The 22797-nt window shown below is 41.1% G+C and overlaps 1 protein-coding gene across 1 annotated transcript; it reads right to left on the bottom strand.

The window, feature by feature from the left end:
- Positions 1-768: 768 nt before the first annotated feature.
- Positions 769-21297, bottom strand: impg2a (interphotoreceptor matrix proteoglycan 2a). The gene is made up of 21 exons (XM_070915345.1): positions 21219-21297; positions 20891-21121; positions 18951-19117; positions 18811-18836; positions 18667-18699; positions 17664-17710; positions 17181-17251; positions 16927-17082; positions 15853-15911; positions 15714-15734; positions 12981-13189; positions 11456-11499; positions 9806-10001; positions 8582-9555; positions 7416-7703; positions 7098-7317; positions 5052-5262; positions 3754-3942; positions 2208-2409; positions 1310-1389; positions 769-811 (listed from the first exon to the last, which is right to left on the bottom strand). Exons 1-21 carry the CDS (start codon positions 21295-21297, stop codon positions 769-771), a joined length of 3546 nt encoding a protein of 1181 aa, XP_070771446.1.
- Positions 21298-22797: the final 1500 nt, after the last annotated feature.

Here is a 22797-nt window from a genome sequence, read left to right as displayed (position 1 = left end):
GTATGTCAGTATGAAAGGTACACATTTTTTAAAAGCATGTATTTTACATACCTAATATACATACACTACACAGTCTTCTACTATCATACATTTTTGATCTCTTCAGCAAATTCAGCAAATTGAATTGAAGGTATTGGAAACACCTTATTCGATGTTGATTTATGAGGCTGCAGTATGTTGTGGGCCCACTCGTTATCCAAACTTTTAGAGAATGTTTTGACATTTTAGGAATCATGCTTATTCGCTTCCTTGCCCAGGGTTAGAGTTAAGATTGATACCACTCTCATGTTTGTACTGTAAATATGAAGCTACATCCAGCAGCTGGTTAGCTTAGCTTAGCAAAAAGACAGGAAACAGGCTTCCTAAAATAAGCCAGAGACTTCAACTGGCCAAGAAACAGTCTGGCACATAACCTCACGTAAAACAGCAATGTGTACTTTTAAACACTTTTAATGTGTTAATTAGTCAACTTTAGAGGTGCTGGTGGTATCAATCTTTTCACTTAATTCTCGACAAGAAACCGAATAAGTGTATTTCCCAAAAGTTCAAACTATTCCTCTAACGTTTCATATTAACTTCTGCTAATTTTGCCAAATCTTTGGGTATATACGTCCATTCCCCACATTAAGTATTACACTGCCTTTTCATCCCGACCTACTGTGGCTGGTATTTTTGACATAAATCTTGAGAGGAATTGTAATTGGAACAAAGAACCTGCTGCAAAGTCTTCAAATTAAGAAAGAATACCTTGTTGCTCACAGGAGAGTTTCATGCCTGTGTGGAGGAGCTCTCTCTGCGGGTATCCAGGACACTGTAGCACATACAAACACATTAGATTTAATCTCTCTAGGTAAATTAGTTACTTTATTTACTGCACAAACAAGTACCCACAACTTAAGTCAGGTTTATCTGGCATGAAGGATCTCCATGGCACACAGAGCAGTGATCTACAGCCAGGTACGACTTAAAAAACTATCACCACTCTTACACACAGACACACTGCCACTGCCAGACTGTTGGCAGACAAAGGAATGTCTGTGTCTGCTAATGGTTTCTGTCTTTCTATGTCAGCTCCAGGTCTGGCTGGTGAAGATTTAAAAATGATAAATCTGTTTCCACACTGGTTTGGCATGGCTTGAACTCTTTGTCTCCTCCAGTTCTCAACTAACAAACTAATGCTTTTCTTCGGTACAATCTTGCCAGACTCCTGTATCTCAAACTCGCTTCCATTTTTCCTCACATCCTGGTTTGTTTGGCCCATGTGTTTATCTCATTGCGGTATAAAAGGAAAAACAAGAGAGGCACTCACGCTTGATGCTGCCGTACAAAATCTGCAAACTGCCGGTCCTTAGCGTAGAGCTCTATAATGCGTATCCTGTCTTGGATTTCCTGCAGAAACACATGATATCAGTCGGGAGGGAACATTACATCACAGATAAACAGTAAACTCAACGGGCTTTGGCTCGAACAAAACTCAGAAATAAACTACAAAGACTTTCCTATTTAAGGGAGCAAAAGCCAGTTAGTGATAGAACAAGTTTACAACCTGAGATTTCCCAATTCAGATCCAGGTAAATGTGGGAAATGAAAGTGATGTGCACCGCCTGGGTCATTATCTAACATCCAGATGGCCTTGAGTAAGGCACATCTCCCACTGAATGAATATTTGTGCGTGAAATGAGTGAATAAATGTCCACATTAGGCTGGTTTAATTTAATTAATTTCATTTTTTTTCCCCCCTCAATTTCAGTCGACAAAGTTTTTCTCCCCCAAAAACTCTTTCTCTCTTTTTACAAAACAGTATAAATGTATAAATTGTAACTGGCCAGTTTGGTGTTTTAAAGTGTACGGGGAAACCCAGAACTATGATGACTGGCTATGATAACTATGATGGGGCTGTGTGCCAGTAAAGTTAAGCAGACAACCTTTAGTCACCTCTAATTTTCTCTGTGGGCATTTATTTCAAATGTCAATATACCCGAGCACATCTGTAGTCATTAACCTGTATTTATCCTGATTTTGTTTTGGCTTTATTTCACAATTATGAAATAAAGATTTTATCAGCACCGCGGCGCAGTAATTTAGTACAACTGCTGGTTAACATTTCACTGGATAGTAAAGGTAATGGGGTAAAAAAAAAAAATGTGGCTAAGACATCTAAATCTAAATCAGCCAGTGGATAGCAACCAACACACACACACACAAACCTCCTTGGTCAGTTCACTGTTCTCATAGATGTGCCGTATCTCCTCACTGCTGAAGTCAGTGGAGGCCTCAGCACTGGCACTGCTGTACACAGGAGCTTCGGGATAGCGGCGGTAGTAGTGGCTGTAGCCTGTGGTGGCCTCACTCTCGTACATGGGGTTGTACTTGGTCGCCCTCTCCAGAGATGGGAGACTCTCTGCTCGCCTGTGGAGCCACACACAAACAGAGAAATCAGTCACGGTGTAGAGGCAGGATGATAAACAAAGCAACACATCATCTAGGAGGCCATAAATGAAAGTGGACGAGACTTTAGCATTGATCAACCTTTTTAAATCCTTTCGTTTCTGAGTCAGACTGCAGACTTTCAGACAGACCGTTGTGTATAAAGCTTTTTGGAACTAGATCAGCACTATATCTGATCAGTTAATTGGCTGAGGTTAACATAGTGTTTCTCCACATGCTGCTCTGGGAACTATGCCAGACACACACACACACACAGAAAGATAATGAACAGATACTTTATGTGTCTTTGTGTCTGCAAAAGTAAGAAAAAGTAGAGGAGGAATCAAAGCAGGGCAGGAGGAAAGCAACACCCAGGCAAAGGAGAGGGGTGGCCCCACTGCTGTAAGTCTGGAGGAGTAAAGAGATGGCGCAGTGGATAATTTTGTCCGTCTAACTGTGGACAGGGGAGGTCATGGGATGTCTCAACTTATTCTGTCCCCTCAAGAAAGTAACCAGGCTCCTTTAATCTAAAGAGGATTACGTGGCGGATGGAAAACTTCAAACACACTAAATTTAAGCGTTTCTGTTCAGTATCAAACATAAAAGTGAGCTTTGTATATATTTTCAGGAATAGAGTTAACCCTACTAGTTAATTCATCATTTTCTGTTCATTTTATTAAGCAGTGTGTTGGAGGTTATATGTACATAGGATATACAGTATTAACTCCATAAAGTCTTGATTTTCCCCTTAAATTTGGTCTATATCATACATATGTCAGTGTCAGTTTTGTACACACACATTTTAAATTCAGCCTGACATATTTATAATCTTTGGAAAGATCTCCACTAGAAGTTAGAGTACAGTAGTTCTGTAGGTTTAAACAAGGTTTGGCCACACGACATAAGTAGGTTAAGATGGATGAAGTAAGTTCTCCAGAAAAAAGACGGGATATTTTTCTGTCCTGTTGTTAAGGACTAAACACACAAAATCTGATAACTAAACACACAAAATCTTAATATAGAAACTATGGAGAGACAAGTGAGAATGAATAATGTATAGTATATGGCTGATTAACATGCCTCACCACAATAACTGTATCTTGGTAAACTCTTATGACATTATGGCTGAAAAGTCACAAGTGTGTGCCCTACATCCCTCAAATTAAAATATACTCATATGCTCCTCTAATAAAACTTTCTGTTCTGTTAAAAAAGTGACATTGTATGGATTAGATGCTGGATCTACTTCATGTGTGTTTTTCATTTTCAAGGGTGGAAAGTCTGCTGAAACATTTTCCCATCTGGTACATGAGTGGTTTTCCTCACCGTATGGGGTCCTCCGACTCATCCTTGTCATACTGATCCCGTAACGTCCTGGCGAGGAAGAAGATGACTCCGGAGGCCACCAATAGGAATCCAGCTACGGAGGCGATCGCTATGCCGACCACCAGCGGCTCAGATACGTACTCCTCGCAGTGCTCTCCTCTGTACCACCAGTTCTCCCCGACGCGACACCTGAGATGACGATGGAAATTTGTCAGCAATGTCGTAAAAAACAATTTCCACTCAGAACTGGTACATGTTATTTTAATAAATCTCTAAGCTTTGAGGGTACCGCGGATGAACAAAATGTTACAGAACATACCCATCACTCTTCTTCTGTTTTTTATTCTGTGTCGAATGATTAAAGAATGTAAAAATGAATGACTAAATCTTCAATCATGTTCTTATGTTGTCTTGACAAAAGACAAGACTTGAGAGTCCATAACATGTCTACAATTGTAATGTTATGTATGTGTCATTAAAGCGTTAATGCCTTGTTTTGGAATAACTAACAGTCTCCATGGAGCAATGCAATACTTTTGGTTGGACGGCGAGAAGTAAACAACACTCCAACAGCATCTGGAGCTGCCTGCATGTTTTATGATGTGGTGGTGGGTGTGAAACAAAGGTTAGCCCTCATCTTGGCACACAGTCTCCTTTCTGTCTGTTCATAATCATTCAATACAAAGTGCACCACATACAACAGTTTGAACAGAGCCTGAGGACGTGTTTCTGTCACTGATTTGGATTATTGGCATATCATCTTATGAATCTTACACACGTTAACCGATTCCACCGTCTGTTTGGACATGGAAACACATGCAAAAACATGCTTAGACACAACAACACACACAGATAAATTGTTTGCAAGTAAGCCTGAGAAATGTTTAGATAATAAAATAAATAAAATAGGGCCATAACACCATATAATGAACAATATTTCACTGAACAAAAATGTGATAATATGCATCCTGGAGCTGAAAAAGTTGACCACAATATCAATCAAATCTTAGCAATTATCCCTAAATGGAACTCATTGTTTCCTTTATGTACAGTACATTTACTGCCAGAGTGCACAATTCAATTAACATAGTAAACTGCCAAAGGTTTGAGTGCTGACTCAAAATCTTGAACTAGGCCAAAACATCTAAAACACAATTTTAAAGCTCGAAGCTAAGAATCTGGCCTCCTGCATGAACTGTTATGACGTATTTGAAAAGATGGTCTTGCAAACCAGCAAACTCTTTCACTCTTTCCCACACACACACACACGCAGATCACTTCCCCTAATCCCCACCCACCTGCAGATGGCTCCCTGGCCGGGGATGATGTCACACTTGCCGTCATTGAGGCAAAAGTTAGTCTGCAGCTCACAGATACTCTGACAGGGCAGGCTGTCCACGCTGAAGTAGCCAGCATTACAGACACACTCCGCCTCCCCTGACCACTTGTTCACCTTACACTCCGCATACTCGTTACACGCCTGGAACTTGCAGGGGTCCGCCTTGTCACCTGGAAATGAAAGAACCAGGAGTGTTGACTTTAAGGTATTAAGAGAAACCGTGACAAGCAGGTTGATTATAGGTTGTGATATGCACATGTGTTGATCAGCATTTAAAAAAGGCAAGTAAATGCCTTCACCTCCAGTATCTCAAAAGATTTTGAATTATCAATATGTATAACTTTCATTCCAAATGCCATTGTGAAAAGGATATCACAGACTCAAAAGAACATTTTTGGAAATATGCTCATTTGCTTTCTTGCCAAGAGTCAGATGAAAAGATTTATACCACTCTCATGTCTGCACGATAAATATGAAGCTACAGCGGCAGCTGGTTAGCTTAGCTTAGCACAAAGACTGAAAACAGGGAAAGCAGCTAGACTGGCTCTGTCTGAAGGTAACAAAATCCACCTCTTAGCCCCTCTAAACCTCAGCAAATTACATATTTACACTTTGGGTTTTGTATAGATAAAACAAACTTTAGAGGTGCTGGTAGTCTGATATCTTCAGACAGAGCCACACTAGCTGTCCTTATGCTAAGCTAACTGGCTGCAGCCATATATTTATCATATTTACCGTACAGACATGAGAGTGGTATCAATCTTCTCCTCTAATTAGCATATTTCCCAAAATGTCAAACTATTTTTTTTAAATTACACCAAAAATACACAAAATTAAACAAACTTGACTCAACAAAATAAAAGTCTACTGTTACACACAAGATTCTAAATATTTCAGATATATATGAAAAAAATAATAGTACTAAGAGTAATGATTACATTTATTTCTGAAACAGACACACACAAAGGCAATTCTTCCTCCCTTTCTAATGCAGCCCTTATGCATGCTGGGAAACCGCATTGTGCTCAGTCATGATTGTAAACACAAGCATGAATCACTGTGATCATGAATGGCCGATTACAAGCTGACTGATGTTCTCATACTCAGAAGCCTGTAGATCGATACCACATGAGGAAATTAAAAAAGTGCACCGAAAATGTCATGCTGGGTCCATAATTGAGCCACATTATAAGAATAAAAGGAATATAAAGACACACTCTGTAAAACCAGAGCTGCACACAGCAGTTAGTCGGTCAAAGTGCAGTTCATGACATGTGTTAACTTGGCTGCTGTCCAGGGAAGCCCTGATCTCATCCCAGCTGATGTGACATTCACCTCTTGAGACCAAGAAGTGTCACGACAAGGATTCAACACCTGCTTTCCCAGGCCTTTTCACACACTAACACGTTTTTCAATACTGACTGAGTGCAGTTATTTTATAAAACAATGCTGTGAGATTACACCCATTAAGGGAATAGCTAAACATTTTGGGAAATACACTTTCTTGCAGAGAGATGGTGAAGAGGAAGGCCACTCTCATGTCTATACTTAAGCCAGCAGTCAGTCAGTTTAGCTCAGCATGAAGACTGGAAACAGGGGGAAACGGCTAGCTTGACTCTGTCCAAAGATAACAAAATCCGCCTAGCAGCACCGCTAAAGCTCACTAATAAAGTTATGTCTTGTTTGTTTAAAATATAGCAATAAATAGCAATTTGTGGTTATACAGGGACTATTTCTTGGCCGGCTGCAGCAACTTCCTCTATGGTTTTACAGGTGCTGGCCAACAGATTTTGTTGTCTCTGGACAGAGCCAGGCTAGCTGTTTCCCCCTGTTTCCAGTTTTTATGCTATGCTAAGATAACCGTCTACTGGAAAGCGAATTAGAATTTTTTCCCAAAAAGTCTGAGAAATCCTTTATGAAACACCTGACTTAAGCTTCAAACAGTTGACACTATCACAGTTGTATTGATCAAAGCACACTACAGTGTAAAACAGCGAGAACGCACCCGACTCCACATCCAGTGAATACTTATCAATGGCCAGGTTCATGGTCTGGTAAGCTGTGTTACAGAAGTCCTCCAGGATCAGATAAACAGTGGAGGTGACGCTTTGTGGAACAGGCTTGCCAAATTTCATCCGGCTGTTGACCACAATGCTCCCATTCCTGAAGTTCAGGATCTCCAGGTTCTCAAAGTTGGTCAGATTGGACTGTAGGTAGGGCACAAGCTGGGAAAAAAATGAAAAATGTACAGTTTGATGTTACACACCAGAGGCTTTGACACAACAGTGGGAAACCACAAGTACAGTAAATGTGAGAAGTTTACCAGCTCTAGGAAGCGTTGCTCCAAAGCTTTGTATTCTGGGGAGCTCTTGTTAAAGAGATCATCTGAGAAGATCATGTTGGTCACCCTCAGGCTGAAGAACACCATCAGCGCTCGTCCAGGGTTCGCAGGCATGGCGATACTGACTTGGTCTGTGCCGTGTGCCACACCAAACGGGAAGCCAGTGCTGCCCTCCTCTGTGTGGTTAATCATATCGTAACCATAATGGATCACATCATAGCCCTGGTCTCCGATGGTGGCATCACCCAAGCCTTCGTTAGTGGTCTGGATCTGGGAGATAAAAAAGTGGATTGATTTTGAGATGAGACTTTTTACTTCTAACTGGGATACAACAATGTTTACATTGTCTTATAGGTCCACTTTAAATCCCTGGAAATTCAAAGTCAAATTAGTTTTTGCTAAGAAATCACTATATATCCTTGTTTTGACTTGTGTACTTATTTGGTCAAAATTGCCATAAAAGAACAAATTAATGCATTACATTAATGTACAATATCTGCATGGACAGGCACTAAAACTAGTTAAAATAACATAATTTCAGTTGAACAGCCACAGTTAGCCAGCTAGGGACCGTTGTTTGGCATTGCTGAGCCTTATCTGTGAGGTTACAGGGCCTCTTGTTGCTGTGACTTTGGATACTGGTCATTTGACCCATCTGGACCTATGAAAGAATAATAGACCCCCTCCTTTGTATAACGCCAGACAAACACAGCACTGATTGTGCAGGAGCTGCCGATCACTCAACAGGTAGTGGGAATCAGTGCTAACGTTAGCAAGCTAGGCTAACTAGCTTCCACTTTTTGTGTGGAAGACAAACTTAACAGCACGTGTTGAATGTTGTAAAGTGATCAACACTATGCGGACACCTATAAAGGTGGAAAAACATCTTGTATTAACGTTTGCTATGACGTGCTCCAGTAGCTCACAGAAGCTGACAGCATGTCTCCAAGCAACACAGGCTCTCAAATGTCAATCGACTGTTGCCAAGGGAAATACCCATCCAGAGGCCTGGAGCTTGGATGCTTTTTCCACAATACAAAAACATTTTATCCTCGTTTGAAAATGTAAAAATATGCAAGTATCATTATAGCTTATATTTCCTTAGACAAAAAGTGAGAATTCAAATTTCTGTTCAACTTTTGCTTTACCTCCACCAGTAACGGGACGATGATGTCAGGTTGCCCCTCAGAGGCAGGGTCAGAGATCCGGGTAAAAGGTGACTCCTTCTCTGGAGACAGGGTAGTCGGTTGGGCAGGGCTCGGGAAGTCTGTCACTGGTGGCTCTGGTTCATCCTTGTAGACCAGTAAGATCTCATCCTCTGTAAGATCCTCTGCCGAGATCTCTGGAGCTTCCCGGGCCTCTTCTTCTACAGCCGGAGCTTCAGGTGCAGTCTCTTCCTTCCCCTCTTCTCCCTCGCTGTCTGCTGCTTCCTTCATGCCGTCCTCTTCAAATACAGGTTCCTCGGCATAGGTCAACACCACATTATTGTCTGCGTTTTCTACAGGCTGTTCGGGGTTAATTTTCTCATCTGCAGATGGAACATTTGTGAGGTTGGACTCTTCTTCTGTGCCCTCCACCGAGTCTTCACCAACAGGAAGCAGACCTGTTTCTGCTGCCGCCGGCTCTGATGCTTCACTCGCTACATCTACAGCCTCAGGAGGTGGGACTAGGGCAGGCAGGCCTTCTTCTTCTTCTGTGGTCTCAGTTGCGATTGTGGAGATCTCGAGCTCCTCTGGGATCTCAACAACCCCATCCAGATGCTCCTCTTCCAGAGTTGGAGTGATAGGTTCTTCTCCCACTGCAGCAACCTCAACTTTCTCTGTTTCAGCTTTAGAGATGGCGTCTACATGTATGGTGACATCTTCTGTTACCAGCACATTTTCTAAACCAGTCTCCTCATGAGACACTTCTGCTGCTGTGGGTGTGGATGGCTGGAGCAGATCCTCCAGGTCATTTGTGCCTGAACCAGAGGCCTCGACCTCCACTGGTGGTTCAGGCAGCGTGATGCCCTCTGGCAGCTCAGGGGAGGGAAGCTCAGCTGGTGGCTCCTCTGGTGGGGGGTTTTCTACAGCAGGACTGGTCTGCACACTGTCCTCCAGCAACAGACCCTCCTCCTCAATGCCTGGAAAAACAAAGGCGAAAAGAGACTTAACTCAATCTCTGCTGGTCCCCTTTTATAGAAACCAGAGCCCACAGATCTATCTGACAAACCAGACAAAACATTTGATTTAAGATCAACAAAATGAGAATTGAGAGATACAGAAAATCATCCTTCCGTTTCCTAATTTCAGTGCAAACATAAATCAGTAGGATGTTTTTATATATTGTGCTGGTGTGCAGCCATCTCTGCCATGCTTAGGATAGACACTCACTGCCAGCTTCAGGTGCACTAGTGATGAGGACAAGAGCAGGAGACACGACTGTACTCTCCTCCAGAACAATGACATCGTTTTCATCTGTCGCCACTGTGTTAGTTTCAGAGGGTTCAGGCGGGACGTCCTCTTTGATGACATCTCCAGTGTCCTCTTCTAGGATCATGACCTCTGGCGGCTCATCGGCAGCATTAATCTGTATCACAAACAGGCTTTATTAACTTTAGCTTTTCTTAACCTAGTGCAACAGGAGCTTTGATTGGCCAGCTGTTTTGTGTTTACAGGTCAGGCCAATTAGAGCTCCTGCTGCTGCTCTGTGAGTTGGACATAATTTGTGTCAGTTGAACATTCTGTTGCTATGGCAACCACTACTGGCATAGTTCCATAGCAGTTGCTGTCTAACTGACATTTCCTACATCCACCATTTTGTCAGATCTCTGGCCTGACAAACATATCCACTCTCCAAATGCCCATATTGGAGCATTATCTGTAGGTACCGCTTTTTTTTACAGCTGTTTTGTGATTGTTAATGCAAACTTTTAAGTAGAATTACTTTTAAGAATCACTGTTGGGATAAAGGTTTTTTTCACTCTTTTTAGTTGTACTCTTATATGCATGTTTACCAGATTAATTACTGTGCTGAACCTCCTATGAGGACTTAATGTTGACCTTTCACTGGTGATACATTTCTTCTTGACATGAAGCACAATGTAACTAATTCGACCGCTAGCATAGTCTAAACGTTTTTGAATCTTGTTGCTGTACAAACTAGCTAATTTTACAAAACATTTGGTCCAACTCTTGTTTATCTAACTCTTTTTACAAATACTGACATTGAATTTTTTTGTCCAATATTGTCTTCACAATTGCTCCTAATAAAATCTTTAAAGGCAATCCGCTGTCTACAACAATTATTGGAAGTGTGTTTCACGTATAGTGAGGGCAGATTTACTTTGAGTTTATTAATTAACAAATGCAAATTTAATAAATAAATGTGTAGCTTTTTAAATGTAGTCATGTATTGACTGAACAGTAAAAGTCTATAATTATTTTGGTCCTTACTTCTAATATCAACTCAAAGAAAGCTTGAAAACAGCAGCTGGATCTAAAATGTTGTAGGGTAGCAAAGTGCTTTAGTGACACAGTAGCTCTGTGCTCCGTCCTGTTAATCAATTAGTGACGCAAAGTTTGCCAAACTCTCCCACTTCATATAATGAGTCAAATTAATCACGCTAAGAGAGCTGAGCTATAAAGTGAACCAGCAGACACATTTAGTGCAACCCAAACTCTGATTAACATCAAGGAGCACAGACGACCACAAGGCAGCACAGATTTTAGATGGTATTACTTGTATAAACTTATATGTGCTTATAGCCTTTGCCCCAGAATAGCAGTGGATTATTATAGCAAGAGCCAAACTAATCCTCAAAGCCTCACTTCATCCTTGCTGGCGAGCTCATCCCCTACCTGCACTGGTGTGGTCTGGATAACATCACAAGCCAGTTACAAGTTATCACAACATCAGTCATATTTCAACTGTCAGCTTCCTTAAACAAAAGTGATTTATCAACTTAGTGGAACTCAGAGCAGCTGGAGAGCCCAGAGAGAGATCATTGTCATGATAGTTGTGGAGGTTAACTTGTTACTCACCGCGGCTCCGTCTGCAGCGTTGACAAACTCAGGGACCTCAGACACTGTGGAACCAGTGGGGAAACAAATATTAATACAAACTGACACACAAAAGGCAAATGTGCCAAATAGCTAAAATAATCATGCCTGCAGGACAGAATCCTTTTAACTGTTACCATTTCAGCACTGACAGCTTTCACTTTGACAGCATTACCTTCGGGGGTAAATATCTACAAATCAGCGCTAAAATCTGGCGTGAATATCAGCCGCTGTGGGCCAAGGCCATTACTGCATCACCACCAAAACAGGAAAACAAAGCCAAGCTGTGCCTTCAAGTTCCCCAGCCACACATGTCGGCCATATGAGAGTGTTTAGCCCTCATTTCACATGTCCAAGCCTATAATTAATGTGAGCATCAAATGGCATTCATCTCCAGGGGAGCTTGCTAACACAGTAAACTAATGACACGCATTCTTTCAAAAACATGAGCAGGAAGAAATCTCACAGGAAGAGGAGATGCTATAGACATGATCACATCCTTCATCTTCTTCACATTTCTGGAGAAGGGCCCTGGTCAGTGGTAGGAGGTATCTAAGCTACTTACTGACTAGCTAAATCTAACAGAGGTAGTGGTTTAGATCTCCATATGTGAGCATTTGAGTGTTACTTTTGTGTCTACAAAAGGGGAACTCCACCGATTTTATACCTGTTTACTGGTCTTGGGGAGTACTCCTGCATTTGTGAAAATTTGTATAAAGCCATTTGTAGGTCCAGAGGGAGCTGTGCAAAATCTTATCTGTTGGATCTAAAGACTACAAGTCTGAAAATTAAAGTGGAGTTAGAAAGAAGTGAGGTTACTAGACCTCAGTAGCCCGCTCCTCATTGCTTCTACTAGCATAACACAGTTGAATATGCAACCCAACTGTCCAAGGTTGAGTTGCATTGTGGGTAATGAAGGCGCCAGGTTTTGACAAAGAAGAACAATAGATGAAATAAAAAAGACAATATCTCGGGTTCTGCGGCATCAATCTTTATCCTCATAACTGTCTGTCCGACAATGTTATAGGCGTGCAATGCTAAATCGGTAAGAGTTAACTGTAAGATCCACTGGGTGAAAGCCAAAATGAATGCTCAGTTCTCTTTTGCAGACCATTTAATGACAAGGACTTAACTGTTGCGCAGAATAAATACACAGTTCCTGTAACTGATGACTGTTATTTGTTCATTAGAAATGGCCCACTTTTGAAACTTCCTAGGAATATGTGTCTGTCCTCTTCGACAAAAAGAGCAGACAAATAAGAAACAGATGAGACTATTAAAACCCTGGAATGTTTTCTCAAGTGGTGTAGCGTATGTTACAATATCAATGCTGAGTCTACTGTGTCTCTATTTGATATGACATTTGGAGGTTTGCCCTGCACTGCCTCTGCCAATGCGTTCCCAGTGACTTCACCTCTATGTCAATTAAATAAATAGCTGTAATGGTGGCATGCGTGTGTTCTATCACAGTGCAGGGAATCTATCTTTGCACTGGTCATCGTCTTACCGCTGTCCAGCTCGTCGTTATGCAGGGCTTCAGTGTTGAAGTTTTTGACCTCGCTTATGGTGTAGACCACCGTAGGGCGCTCCATGACCTCGCGGTACGAGTTTTCCACCCGGTTCGACTGCAAGGTCAGGTAGTCCAGCTGATCCGAGCTCACTCCTGCTCCATCCACCACCACTGTGACAGCATAGTCCACCACCACGCCATCCAGCCTGAAGACACAAATATGTAGTAGTTAAATCTAATCCACATACTGAACAGCCTCAGGGGTGAGCAATAATTCAATATAATACAACAAAAACAATACAATACAACACATCTGCAAATTCAAATTCGTCATTCAGGAAGATTATAATGTAGTGTTTCTGTTGACATTGTTGGTGTTGCACTGGACTGCATTATACTGAGAGGTGTTTCTAATATTTTGTCAAAAATGAGGGAGGAAGAATATCAGAAACACATTTCAATATTATGCAGTCCATTACAACACCACCGCAAACTACAACCTCAGTAATAAACTTAAGCTCAATTAATAGTGCTCTGACAGTGTCAATCAAAACTGAACTCTATCATCTTTGTAAAGGGAGAATTCATGGCTAAACTGTTGTATTGGATTTCATCAGATTTTACTGGTGTACCTAATAAAGTGGCCATGCAGTGTAATTATAGTGTTATTGTTTTATGAAATTTAAATGAACAATTTAAGGTTTTTTGTTTTATATGTGTGAAAAGTTTTGTTTGGTGTAAAACATTAATTATTTTATACACATTTGCATGTATTCAGCATATATATATCAAGATCACTATGAAAATATGTTGATCTACTGTAGGGCCATAGCAAACAAACACGTACATTAAGTACACTACACAATATAAATACATCTTCCAAAAGCCACTAAATGAGGGCCAAGAGTGAACTTTCAATCTCAATTCTTATTTACATTGTGATATTAATTTCAGCCATATTCCTCAGCAATCTCTCTCTTCCAAATCCTTATCACATCAGCCTTGATTACTCTTTTTCTACCTGCTTGCTGCAGCTCCACATGAGCAATAACAGAGTTAAGTGCACCTTAGTGGTCGTTAAGTGAGAGGAGAGGGTTTATTTTTCATTTTTCTAACCTAAAGTTGCTGAGGAAAATTTCCAATCAATACACTAATGCCTAAGCTGCACCTAAACACCATTTTCCATTCATCTTACACACACATTTACAATGAGAAAGTATGAAATAATGTCTCCTGGATGAGCGAGCGGTTCTCAGAGATGGGGATGAAAATCGCTCAGGCATTAGCGTGATTTAACGTCAAACCTGTTAAAAGAGTTGTAGACCGCTCACAGATGACTGATGGCTCGAGTGATTTACTCCTGATTGGTATGCAAGAGCTCGACTGTATAGGCAAAAAAAACAGCCGACTCAGCAGAATGATCAATATCAACATAATAAACATGGAAACCTCACAAGAGATTCCAGGCCCTGGAAAAAGCCATCTATCAGCCTTCATTTGACTACTGGGAGCCCTCCACTCTGACCTAGTTTGTTGGGTTTCTGGCGCACAGCTGAGCACGTGCCGGCCTACAGTCGGCCACATTTAGAAGGAGATCCAATTTTTCCCCCTTTAGTTTCACACTCAGAGGCAGGCAGACAGAGCTCTACTCCTGCTGTGCCCTGTTATCTGCAGTTAGCAGAAGCATGCAACATTAACCACTGCATCACTGCAGGAAGGTATAAACATATCTCTCAATGTATTTAATGTATATATGTTTGCACAATTATAGCCATATACTAAACAAAGTTTGGTTAACAAAAAGGGCAAACGTACTTTTTACCCCGCAAAATTCATGTGATGGCTGTGCCAGTTATCAGTTACTTTTCAGATTAAGAATTTACATGCAAAACATATGATCAGTTTATAAAATACGATGAATTGTTAAGATTAAGCTGCCCAATAGTATATAAAGTTGGTCAAATTTGCTCCACCTCAACCAGCTACAACATTAAAGTGCTTTAGAGGAGCTGGAAGGTGGATACTTTTGCACAGAGTCAGGCTGTCTGTTTCCCTCTGTTTCCAGTCTTTACGCTAAGCTAGCTGCAGCCCTAAATTTTATTTCATATATTAAATGTGAGCGTGGTATCAATCTTCTTATCAAACTCTCCGCCAGAAAGCGAAAGTGTATTTCCCAAAATGTCAAACTATTTACCTTTAAGAGAACATTTGAATGCAAGTAAAAGCCTTGCATTCAGAAGTAAAGGATGTTAATAATTCTTCCAACACCAGTAGTACGATAGTTAGAAAAACAGTCAGACCATTACCCACCAACTTCTTTCCCTCCATTTACTTGTCTTTTTTAATTCCTCTGTTTTGCTCTTTGTTACCTTTGCTCCCCTGACACGCACAATATCTCCTCCCTCCTCTTCTCCCTCCCTCTACCAGAGGCTTGGCGAGGTCATAAAGCCCTGATAATCATCTCTATAGAAGAGCACCTGCTCACTCCGCTGGATCCATCCTGATCCCACTTAACAGGTGAGTGACCACACTAAGACCATTAACACAGGCAGCTAGTGACACATCTTCACACGTGCCCACGCTCACAGGTAAACACAGTGTGTGAAGGTGACACCACACACACTCACACAGATCTAGCTATGGTTGATAGAGATCTGTGGGTTTAAATACAAGACAGGGTGGGGAGAACTAGTCAAGGTCAAAGTACCACAGCCTGTATTGATGACTCACCCTTGGGTGTCCTTCTGGGGCCTGCATTTAGCAAGGAGAGTGAAATTGTATTAATTCTACAAGCTAAGGTAGGTTTTGGCCATATTGTGAGGACAGGTATTTTAACCAGATCCAGGATTAAACCACAGCAAAGACTGACCTGAAGTCCAGCACAGACACACTCTTAAATCCAGGAAGCCCCTCCAGAGCGTCCTCTATCTGCAAGGAAAAAATTATCAACCCTCACAGGACAAGAGTTTGTTTCTTATCTTGACGGTGTTACAATGAACTTGCTTGGCAAAATAAAACTGATTTGTTGTTCCAAAAGGGAATATTTTCTTCAAAGTAGTTGAAAGGTCTTGAGTCTTTTGTGCTGTGGCTCACATCATTATCGTTGGAAGGCAGACAGCTGCACTGTGGTCAACTTTTATTGGTCTGCAAGGCCTTCCTTCTAGGCACTACGAAAAAACAATACATACTGTTCTGCAGATTCACTGACCCAGTTTATTTAATCCATCAGAGAAAGGGGATACAAAAAGGTCTCCAGGGCCTTTTGTCTTCTGGCTTGTCCACCAGTTCCCCCTTCTCTACATTCAGTCACTACCTCTTCAGTCCTCCACCAAAGGTATATATGAGAAGGCAGATTTTATGTGTATAGCAGATCTCCATTGAGAATAAAAAACAGGTCAGCGATTAGGAGAAAAGTTTTCCTTTGTGGACACAAAATGAAGTATGTGCTTATGATGTATGATTTTATTTACAAGGTGTGTGTGTGTGTGTGTGTGTGTGTGTGTGTGTGTGTGTGTGTGTCTGTGTGCCCTCCCATATTTGTGTGTCTAGCTAGTTGCCAGGGAAAAGTACCTAAACAAATTTGCAGAATTTTCCGAGTACCTGTAAAAACCACTGAAGTTGCTTCCAAAGGTGAGTACCTGTGCATACGTGTGCATGTGCAAAGGTTTATCTATTCCCAAGACAAGTCATAAAGCTGAATTTTCAGCACATAGTTAATTCTCCAAAATGAAATGCGTACCATAAAATCTGCGTTTCTGAAATCCTGCCTAACAGTTTGGGTTTAACTGCTGCAGTTAAAGTGCGTGTTATTAAAACTAACAATGTATCCATCACAGACCATAAACCAGGAGATATAGTGAACCCAGTCTGCAGCCAAGATACAGTAGCACTGAGGGGAGTCGTAAAGAGAGACAGACAGAAGGAGTTGGAGCCAGAGACGAACCTTTTCAGCAAGCTGTCTGCTGAGTGTTTGGTACTGGAGGCTGGCTGGATCGTCCAGGCTGTCGCTGTACGTCTCTCCGGTCAGGAGGATGCTCAGCTCCACCACCTGCTCCAGCACAGCGGGGGTGGGAAGCTCCACGGCAATGTCATTGTCCAGCTGTGCCATTAGAGAGAGATGCAGTAATATAGTACTTAGGTGCGCACATTAGTAAAACAGTATGGATCCCAATCCGTAAACAATCTGTGTGCACTTACTAGACTTTCCTCCGCCTCTGGGACGACGGCGGCTGCTTCAACCTTTTCCTCCTCTCCTGTAGCTGTATCTTCTGGGTGGTTGAGTTCATGTGGAGAAAAAAGGGACTGTTGGTTTAATTCAAGTGGATGTGAGCTTAAACCTTTGGCAAGTACCGTGATTCCTGATGGCGGTATGGATTAGACTGTCCTGACCCCCAAGTCCTTTTGAAATCTCAGGCTGAAGTGGCCTCCAGCCAAACTCCCTCTCACACAATAAACCACTAACTGCTAACTAACTAACTACTGCATAGAAAGCTAGAAACCAGGGATATATGCATATGAAAACACACGCAATATAATGGTCAGACGCTGACAATAACAATGCTTGTGCTCAGGTACAGACATGCCAGACATGGCAGGATGCTTATATGACAGCAGAGGCACCATGTGATCAAAGTTACGTGAAGTCCTACTGCTAACAGTGTTGTCCGGAGTGACACTGACCTAGCTCAGGAGCCTCAGCAACTTCCGGTGTGCCTGGCGTTGGACTGCTGTGAAACGGAAGAAGATGGTTTCAACAATGCGGACATCATATTACTTAATAATCAAACGTAAAAAGAATAAACAGCACAAAGGTTTATATGGGTGATGCACACAGTGGGTAGAGATACAAGTAGGATTTAGAGGATGAGGCCAGGGTTATTTCATTTTTTCATTGTTAATCAACGAATTCTCTAAACTTGCCAAAACCAATCAATAATTTACTCTGTTAACAAGTACTGTATCGTCTCAGCCAAAGCCTGATAGCTGCTCACATGTTATAGAAATTCATAGTTTCCCTAAAACTATTTCAAGACTTAAATAGTTAGACATTTTGGGGCATATCATTTTCTTTCTGAGAGTTAGATGAGAAGATCAATATCGTTCTCCTACTGTTGGGCTAAACATGAAGCTACAGCCAGTAACTGGTTAGCTTAGCCTAGCACAAAGACAAGGAACTCCAAGCCCCCTTTAGACAGAGCCAGGCTAGCTGTTTCCCCCCTGCTTCCAGTCTTTATGCTAAGCTAAGCTAAGCTAACCTAACCGACTGCTGGCTCCAGCTTCATATTTACATTCCCATCTAACTTTCGGCAAGAAAGTTAATAAGCATATTTTACAAAATCTAACTATTACTTTAAAAGATCCATACTGGGTGCCAATGGATGACAATAACGTGAAGGCATAAGCTGTATCAGACTGTGGCAACTTGTTAGCATGAATGATCATTGTTGGTTTTATGGGATTTGTTGAAAATAAAATCCAATAAAAAGATTAAATAATGCCAGTGTTATCTTTTTAACTCAGACAGAGGGAAAGCAAATATACAGTGAAGCTTGGATATTAGTATCTACAAAAACAGGAAACAAATCAAACACAAATGAATGAACATGAGACATCTGAAGTCATGTGTGGTAACTGATGAGCGGGAATATGAACAGGTAAGGTTGAAGAGTCTTGACAACCGTACCTGCACATATGTTGCCAGGACCTGGTGGGCTCACTACAGACAGTGGGAAGAATGACACATTTACAAAACACAGACTCCATGATGAGATCATAGATTTATGATTGAAATGGAGGGTTAGCACTGAGGAAAAGAGGTTTCTTTTACCTTTTCAAACCTGGCCGTGACATTCTCTAGAGATAGAAAAAATAAGGCTTTAATCTACAGTATCAGCCACCGCCTGCAGTATATTATGTTCTGTGCTACTCACAGATATTTTTTAATTAAAGCATTAGTCATCCACTAACCTTTTTAACCAGAGCCTGATGCTCCTCTGATTGGCTAAAGTAGCTGCCAATATCTTGTGCCGTGACTGTGCCCTCCTGGCACTGGCTCATCCAGCTTTGGTACTCCTCTTGCTCTGGGAGGCGGTCCCAGAAGATCTTGAAAGCCTCCCATATGGTCTCCTGGCACACTAGTCAGACCAGAGAAAGCATCATCTACTTAAAAAACAAGCTTGCAGAACATGCTTCCATAGTAGTGTTTTCAAAATGTATTCGGCTGGGGTGACGCTTCACTTCAAGACGGACTATAGTACAAATTCAGTTCTTGTGAAGGTTTCTTCTGGGCAATGAAGACCTCTCTGTTTGCTGATTAGCAGGGGAATAAAACCATCGTTAATCAATTCAAACAACGATATACATAGATATTATTAGCTGGAAATGTCCATTGCCACTTCGTGACATAACTCCCTTTCATGAGTCAGCCTACTGGGCACTGATCCAAAGTCTCAGACACAGAAATATGCTCCAATCTTCTTCCCTAATCAACGCTGTATGTGAGGCCTGATACATCAGTGGTCTCACAATTCTCAACTTTTCACCACCATCATCAGAGTCACAGTCTCTTTGCACCTACAAGCCCATGTTTGTCTAAGTCTAGCTGCCCAGGAGTTCACTCATATACATTACAAAGTGTTTCTCAATCAGTAAGAGACCAAAATGTTTCTTCTCTATTTATGCCCACCTGTGGTGAACTGCAGCATTTGCATCAGTTTCTTGATTATATGTGTCTAATCATGTATAATCCATAATATATCATTATAATTATAATCAATGTACATAAAGCATCAAAAGTAAAAGTACTCAGTATAAAGAGAAACCCCATGAGTGTTATATTATTACATATCTAAAATTGGTTAATTATCACTGATGCTTTTACTGGCATTTTACTGTTGTATTTAGTTGGAACTAATTCAAACTATTCTATTTATAGTTTGGTAGTTTTTTCTATAACAATGCACCAAATTTAATGTTTAAGATGATAAAGTGGTTCTTTATATGGAAATAATACACAAAGTAAAGAGTAACTAAAGCTGTGGAATATATGTAGTTGAGTAAAGAGTACAATATTTCTCTCTGAAATGTAGTGAAGTAGAAGTATAAAGTAGTATATAATGGTAATACTCAAGTACAAGTACCTCAGAATTATACTACAGTACAGCAGTGCTTGAGTTAATGTACTTAATTACATTGCACCACTGGTATCTAGCCATGCCGGTGGTTTTGGCTTCTTGTGTCCAGAGTTTGAGATGTCCACTTCTGAGATTTCTGCTGCTACACCAGTTTTATGAAAGTGAAGGAAATGTTGTTGGTGGTGATAAAAGTACTGAAAGATGCAGTGTGTCTTTCATTAGAAACAATGTCTTTTACTCTGTATTAGGAAGGAAGAAGAATGCACTGAATAAGAAAAGACAGTATCTTTGGTTCTGCTGCATTGATTTTGACACTTTTTTTAAAAACCAACCATCGTGAGTCTGATAATGTTACAGGAGTGCAATGCCAAATCAGTGGAGAACTCTTTTAATCTCAAAACCTGGCCACATAAATACAAAACTATCTGCATGAGTAGAAACCATTAGGGTAAGTGAGTAAAGGTAAACTGACCTTGTAAGGAGTGAAGTGGACCACAGTCTGTTTAAATGCAAATCTCATAAGGCCTAATTGCGACTGGTGTCCACACAGATGTCAACTGACATTCTTGTGCTTGACCCAGGTGGATCTCTTGCTGTAAATGTGACAAAGGTTAACACTCCTACCTATTTGACAATTCAGTGAGGACAATCTCACGAAATCAATCAAAGTTTGTTTTTGTTGTTGCCGACATCTCTTCCTGCGGTTTGTCCCTTATCTGACATGACTACATCTACAGTGTTCAGTCATTTACTCTCATTTATGTGCAGTCTTACCTCTGAGATGAAAGTAGCTCAGATGGTTTGCAACAACTTGCTGGGCGGTCTCTTGTGCACAGAGTTTGACTCCACTCGGGAAAAGGATGTTTCGTTTCCGTCGAGAGATAACTGCATGGCCTTCATGAGATACCTTCACTTCAGATACATGAACGTTGCCTGGAGACACCACAGGCTCCTTACTATAAGGCAGACTCAGGTAACCCATAGAGGAACCTTCCAGTGTTGCATCTGGGGTACCACAAAAAAAAAACACGTTTAAGACTTAACGTTTGACTTTGGATTTGATTAGTGAGAAAGAAGCTTATAAGTTAACAATCACACATACCTGTCCTTATGTCCAAAAATATGACCACAAAACTAAATACAACAGAGTAGAAAACACATCTCCAAGATACGATGCTCATGTTAAATCCGTGATTGTGTTTAAATCCGTGGACTTGGGAAAGGATCAAGTAGATATGTACTTCCTCTCAAGTCATGTAACAGCGACGTGAACAGCTTCTTACAAGTTTGCATAGTTCAGAAGTCTCCAGATGCAGGAAAATAACAGAATCCCTTGCAGAAGTCATTTAACGACACTATGACATACTGGTTTCCTGCTTTGCTCCGCGGCTGAAGAAAGGTGTGTCCCATGGTGCTGAGAGGACAGCTCCTGGCTCAGGTAGATAGGCAGATGGCCCTTGGAGAGAGGGGGATTTTTTAATGCTCTATAATCCTGTTTACTCTAAGCCTTTTAGAAGAGCTCGCCAAGAAGTTACTGGAGCAACACTAGGAAGGGAGGGCGCTTAGTGTGGAGAAAACGTGGACAAGGTAACAAAGGCCACAGAATCAACAGCAAGCAGAGAGATGCATCAATACATGCAGATATGATGGCAATTTACTGATTCTTGAAGGTAATTTAGTTGGGATTCATTGTTTTCTGCAAGAACTCACCAAAGAAAATGTTTGCAAGTAAAAAAAGAAAAAAAGACTTGATCCTGGTCCAGTTGAAGGACAGTCCCTTTAACTGTTAAAGTACCCAATCAGGCAAATGGGATAACTTACACCTAGCCTTTGGAGATCCTAACAGCGGCCATGTGTCTGCTGCTCTCAATGAAAAAAACACCCATCAATCTAAAGCCAACAAGATCACAAAGAATTATATCACCTCACATAACTTTCTATAATCTAGATAGAAGCTCCTTGCAAATAATTGATGCTATTTTGTTGAACACACAGACCACCACGCACCCACCCACCCACCCACAAAAATACACTGATTATGTGTCATGCTGGTCTAGCAGCTGAGGTGATGAGCTAAGGAGCGGACACTGAAATCCTCTCAGTATGTATATATTGACAGCAGTGAGAGTCATGGGCTTAGTCTGGAGTCAACCTTTAACCCCAAACTCTTCCTGTGTGGTTTATCCTGTTTTTAAAAGGGAAACCATCCTCTTGTTATCTTTAAGTAGCTGCATTACGTACGTGACAAGAAACAAAAAAGGGAAGGAGCAGGTAATGAGGGCTAACAAACTTAGGGTTAAGTAAGCTGACAAAATCAAAATGTGCTTTATTTCCTGTCACCAACACCAACATTAACATGCTAACAAGCTCACAATGACAATGCTAAAATACTGATGTTTAGCAGGTATACTGTAATCTTCACCACCTTAGTTAAGTGTGTTAGCATGCTAACAGTTGCTAATTAGCACTAAATACACAGTGCAATTGAGGTAGCAATATGTCATTAGTTTTGCAAGTTTTTGGGTCCTAAACCAAAAGTATTGAACAAATTGAACTTTTGACCTGATGGTGGCACTGGGGGTCCTGTTGAGACATTTCACTGGACACATGAAAACTTTGGGGACCATGAATGTTTGTACCAAATTTAATGGCAATCAATCAAATAGTTTCAGTCTGGATAA

The sequence above is a fragment of the Enoplosus armatus genome, chromosome 11, assembly GCF_043641665.1.
Source record: "Enoplosus armatus isolate fEnoArm2 chromosome 11, fEnoArm2.hap1, whole genome shotgun sequence".
NCBI lineage: Eukaryota > Metazoa > Chordata > Actinopteri > Centrarchiformes > Enoplosidae > Enoplosus > Enoplosus armatus.
Note: the sequence above shows the minus strand (reverse complement) of the source record. Positions and strands in the feature narration are given on the sequence as shown.

Excerpts from the sequence above, each read along its gene's own strand:
- impg2a (XM_070915345.1), bottom strand. The coding sequence starts at position 21,297 with ATGAGCATCGTATCTTGGAGATGTGTTTTCTACTCTGTTGTATTTAGT. Across the intron at positions 17,711-18,666 it reads TCCTGGCAACATATGTGCAG|CAGTCCAACGCCAGGCACAC; the intron begins GTACGGTTGTCA and ends TCCGTTTCACAG. Across the intron at positions 7,318-7,415 it reads AGCAACGCTTCCTAGAGCTG|CTTGTGCCCTACCTACAGTC; the intron begins GTAAACTTCTCA and ends TTTTTTTCCCAG.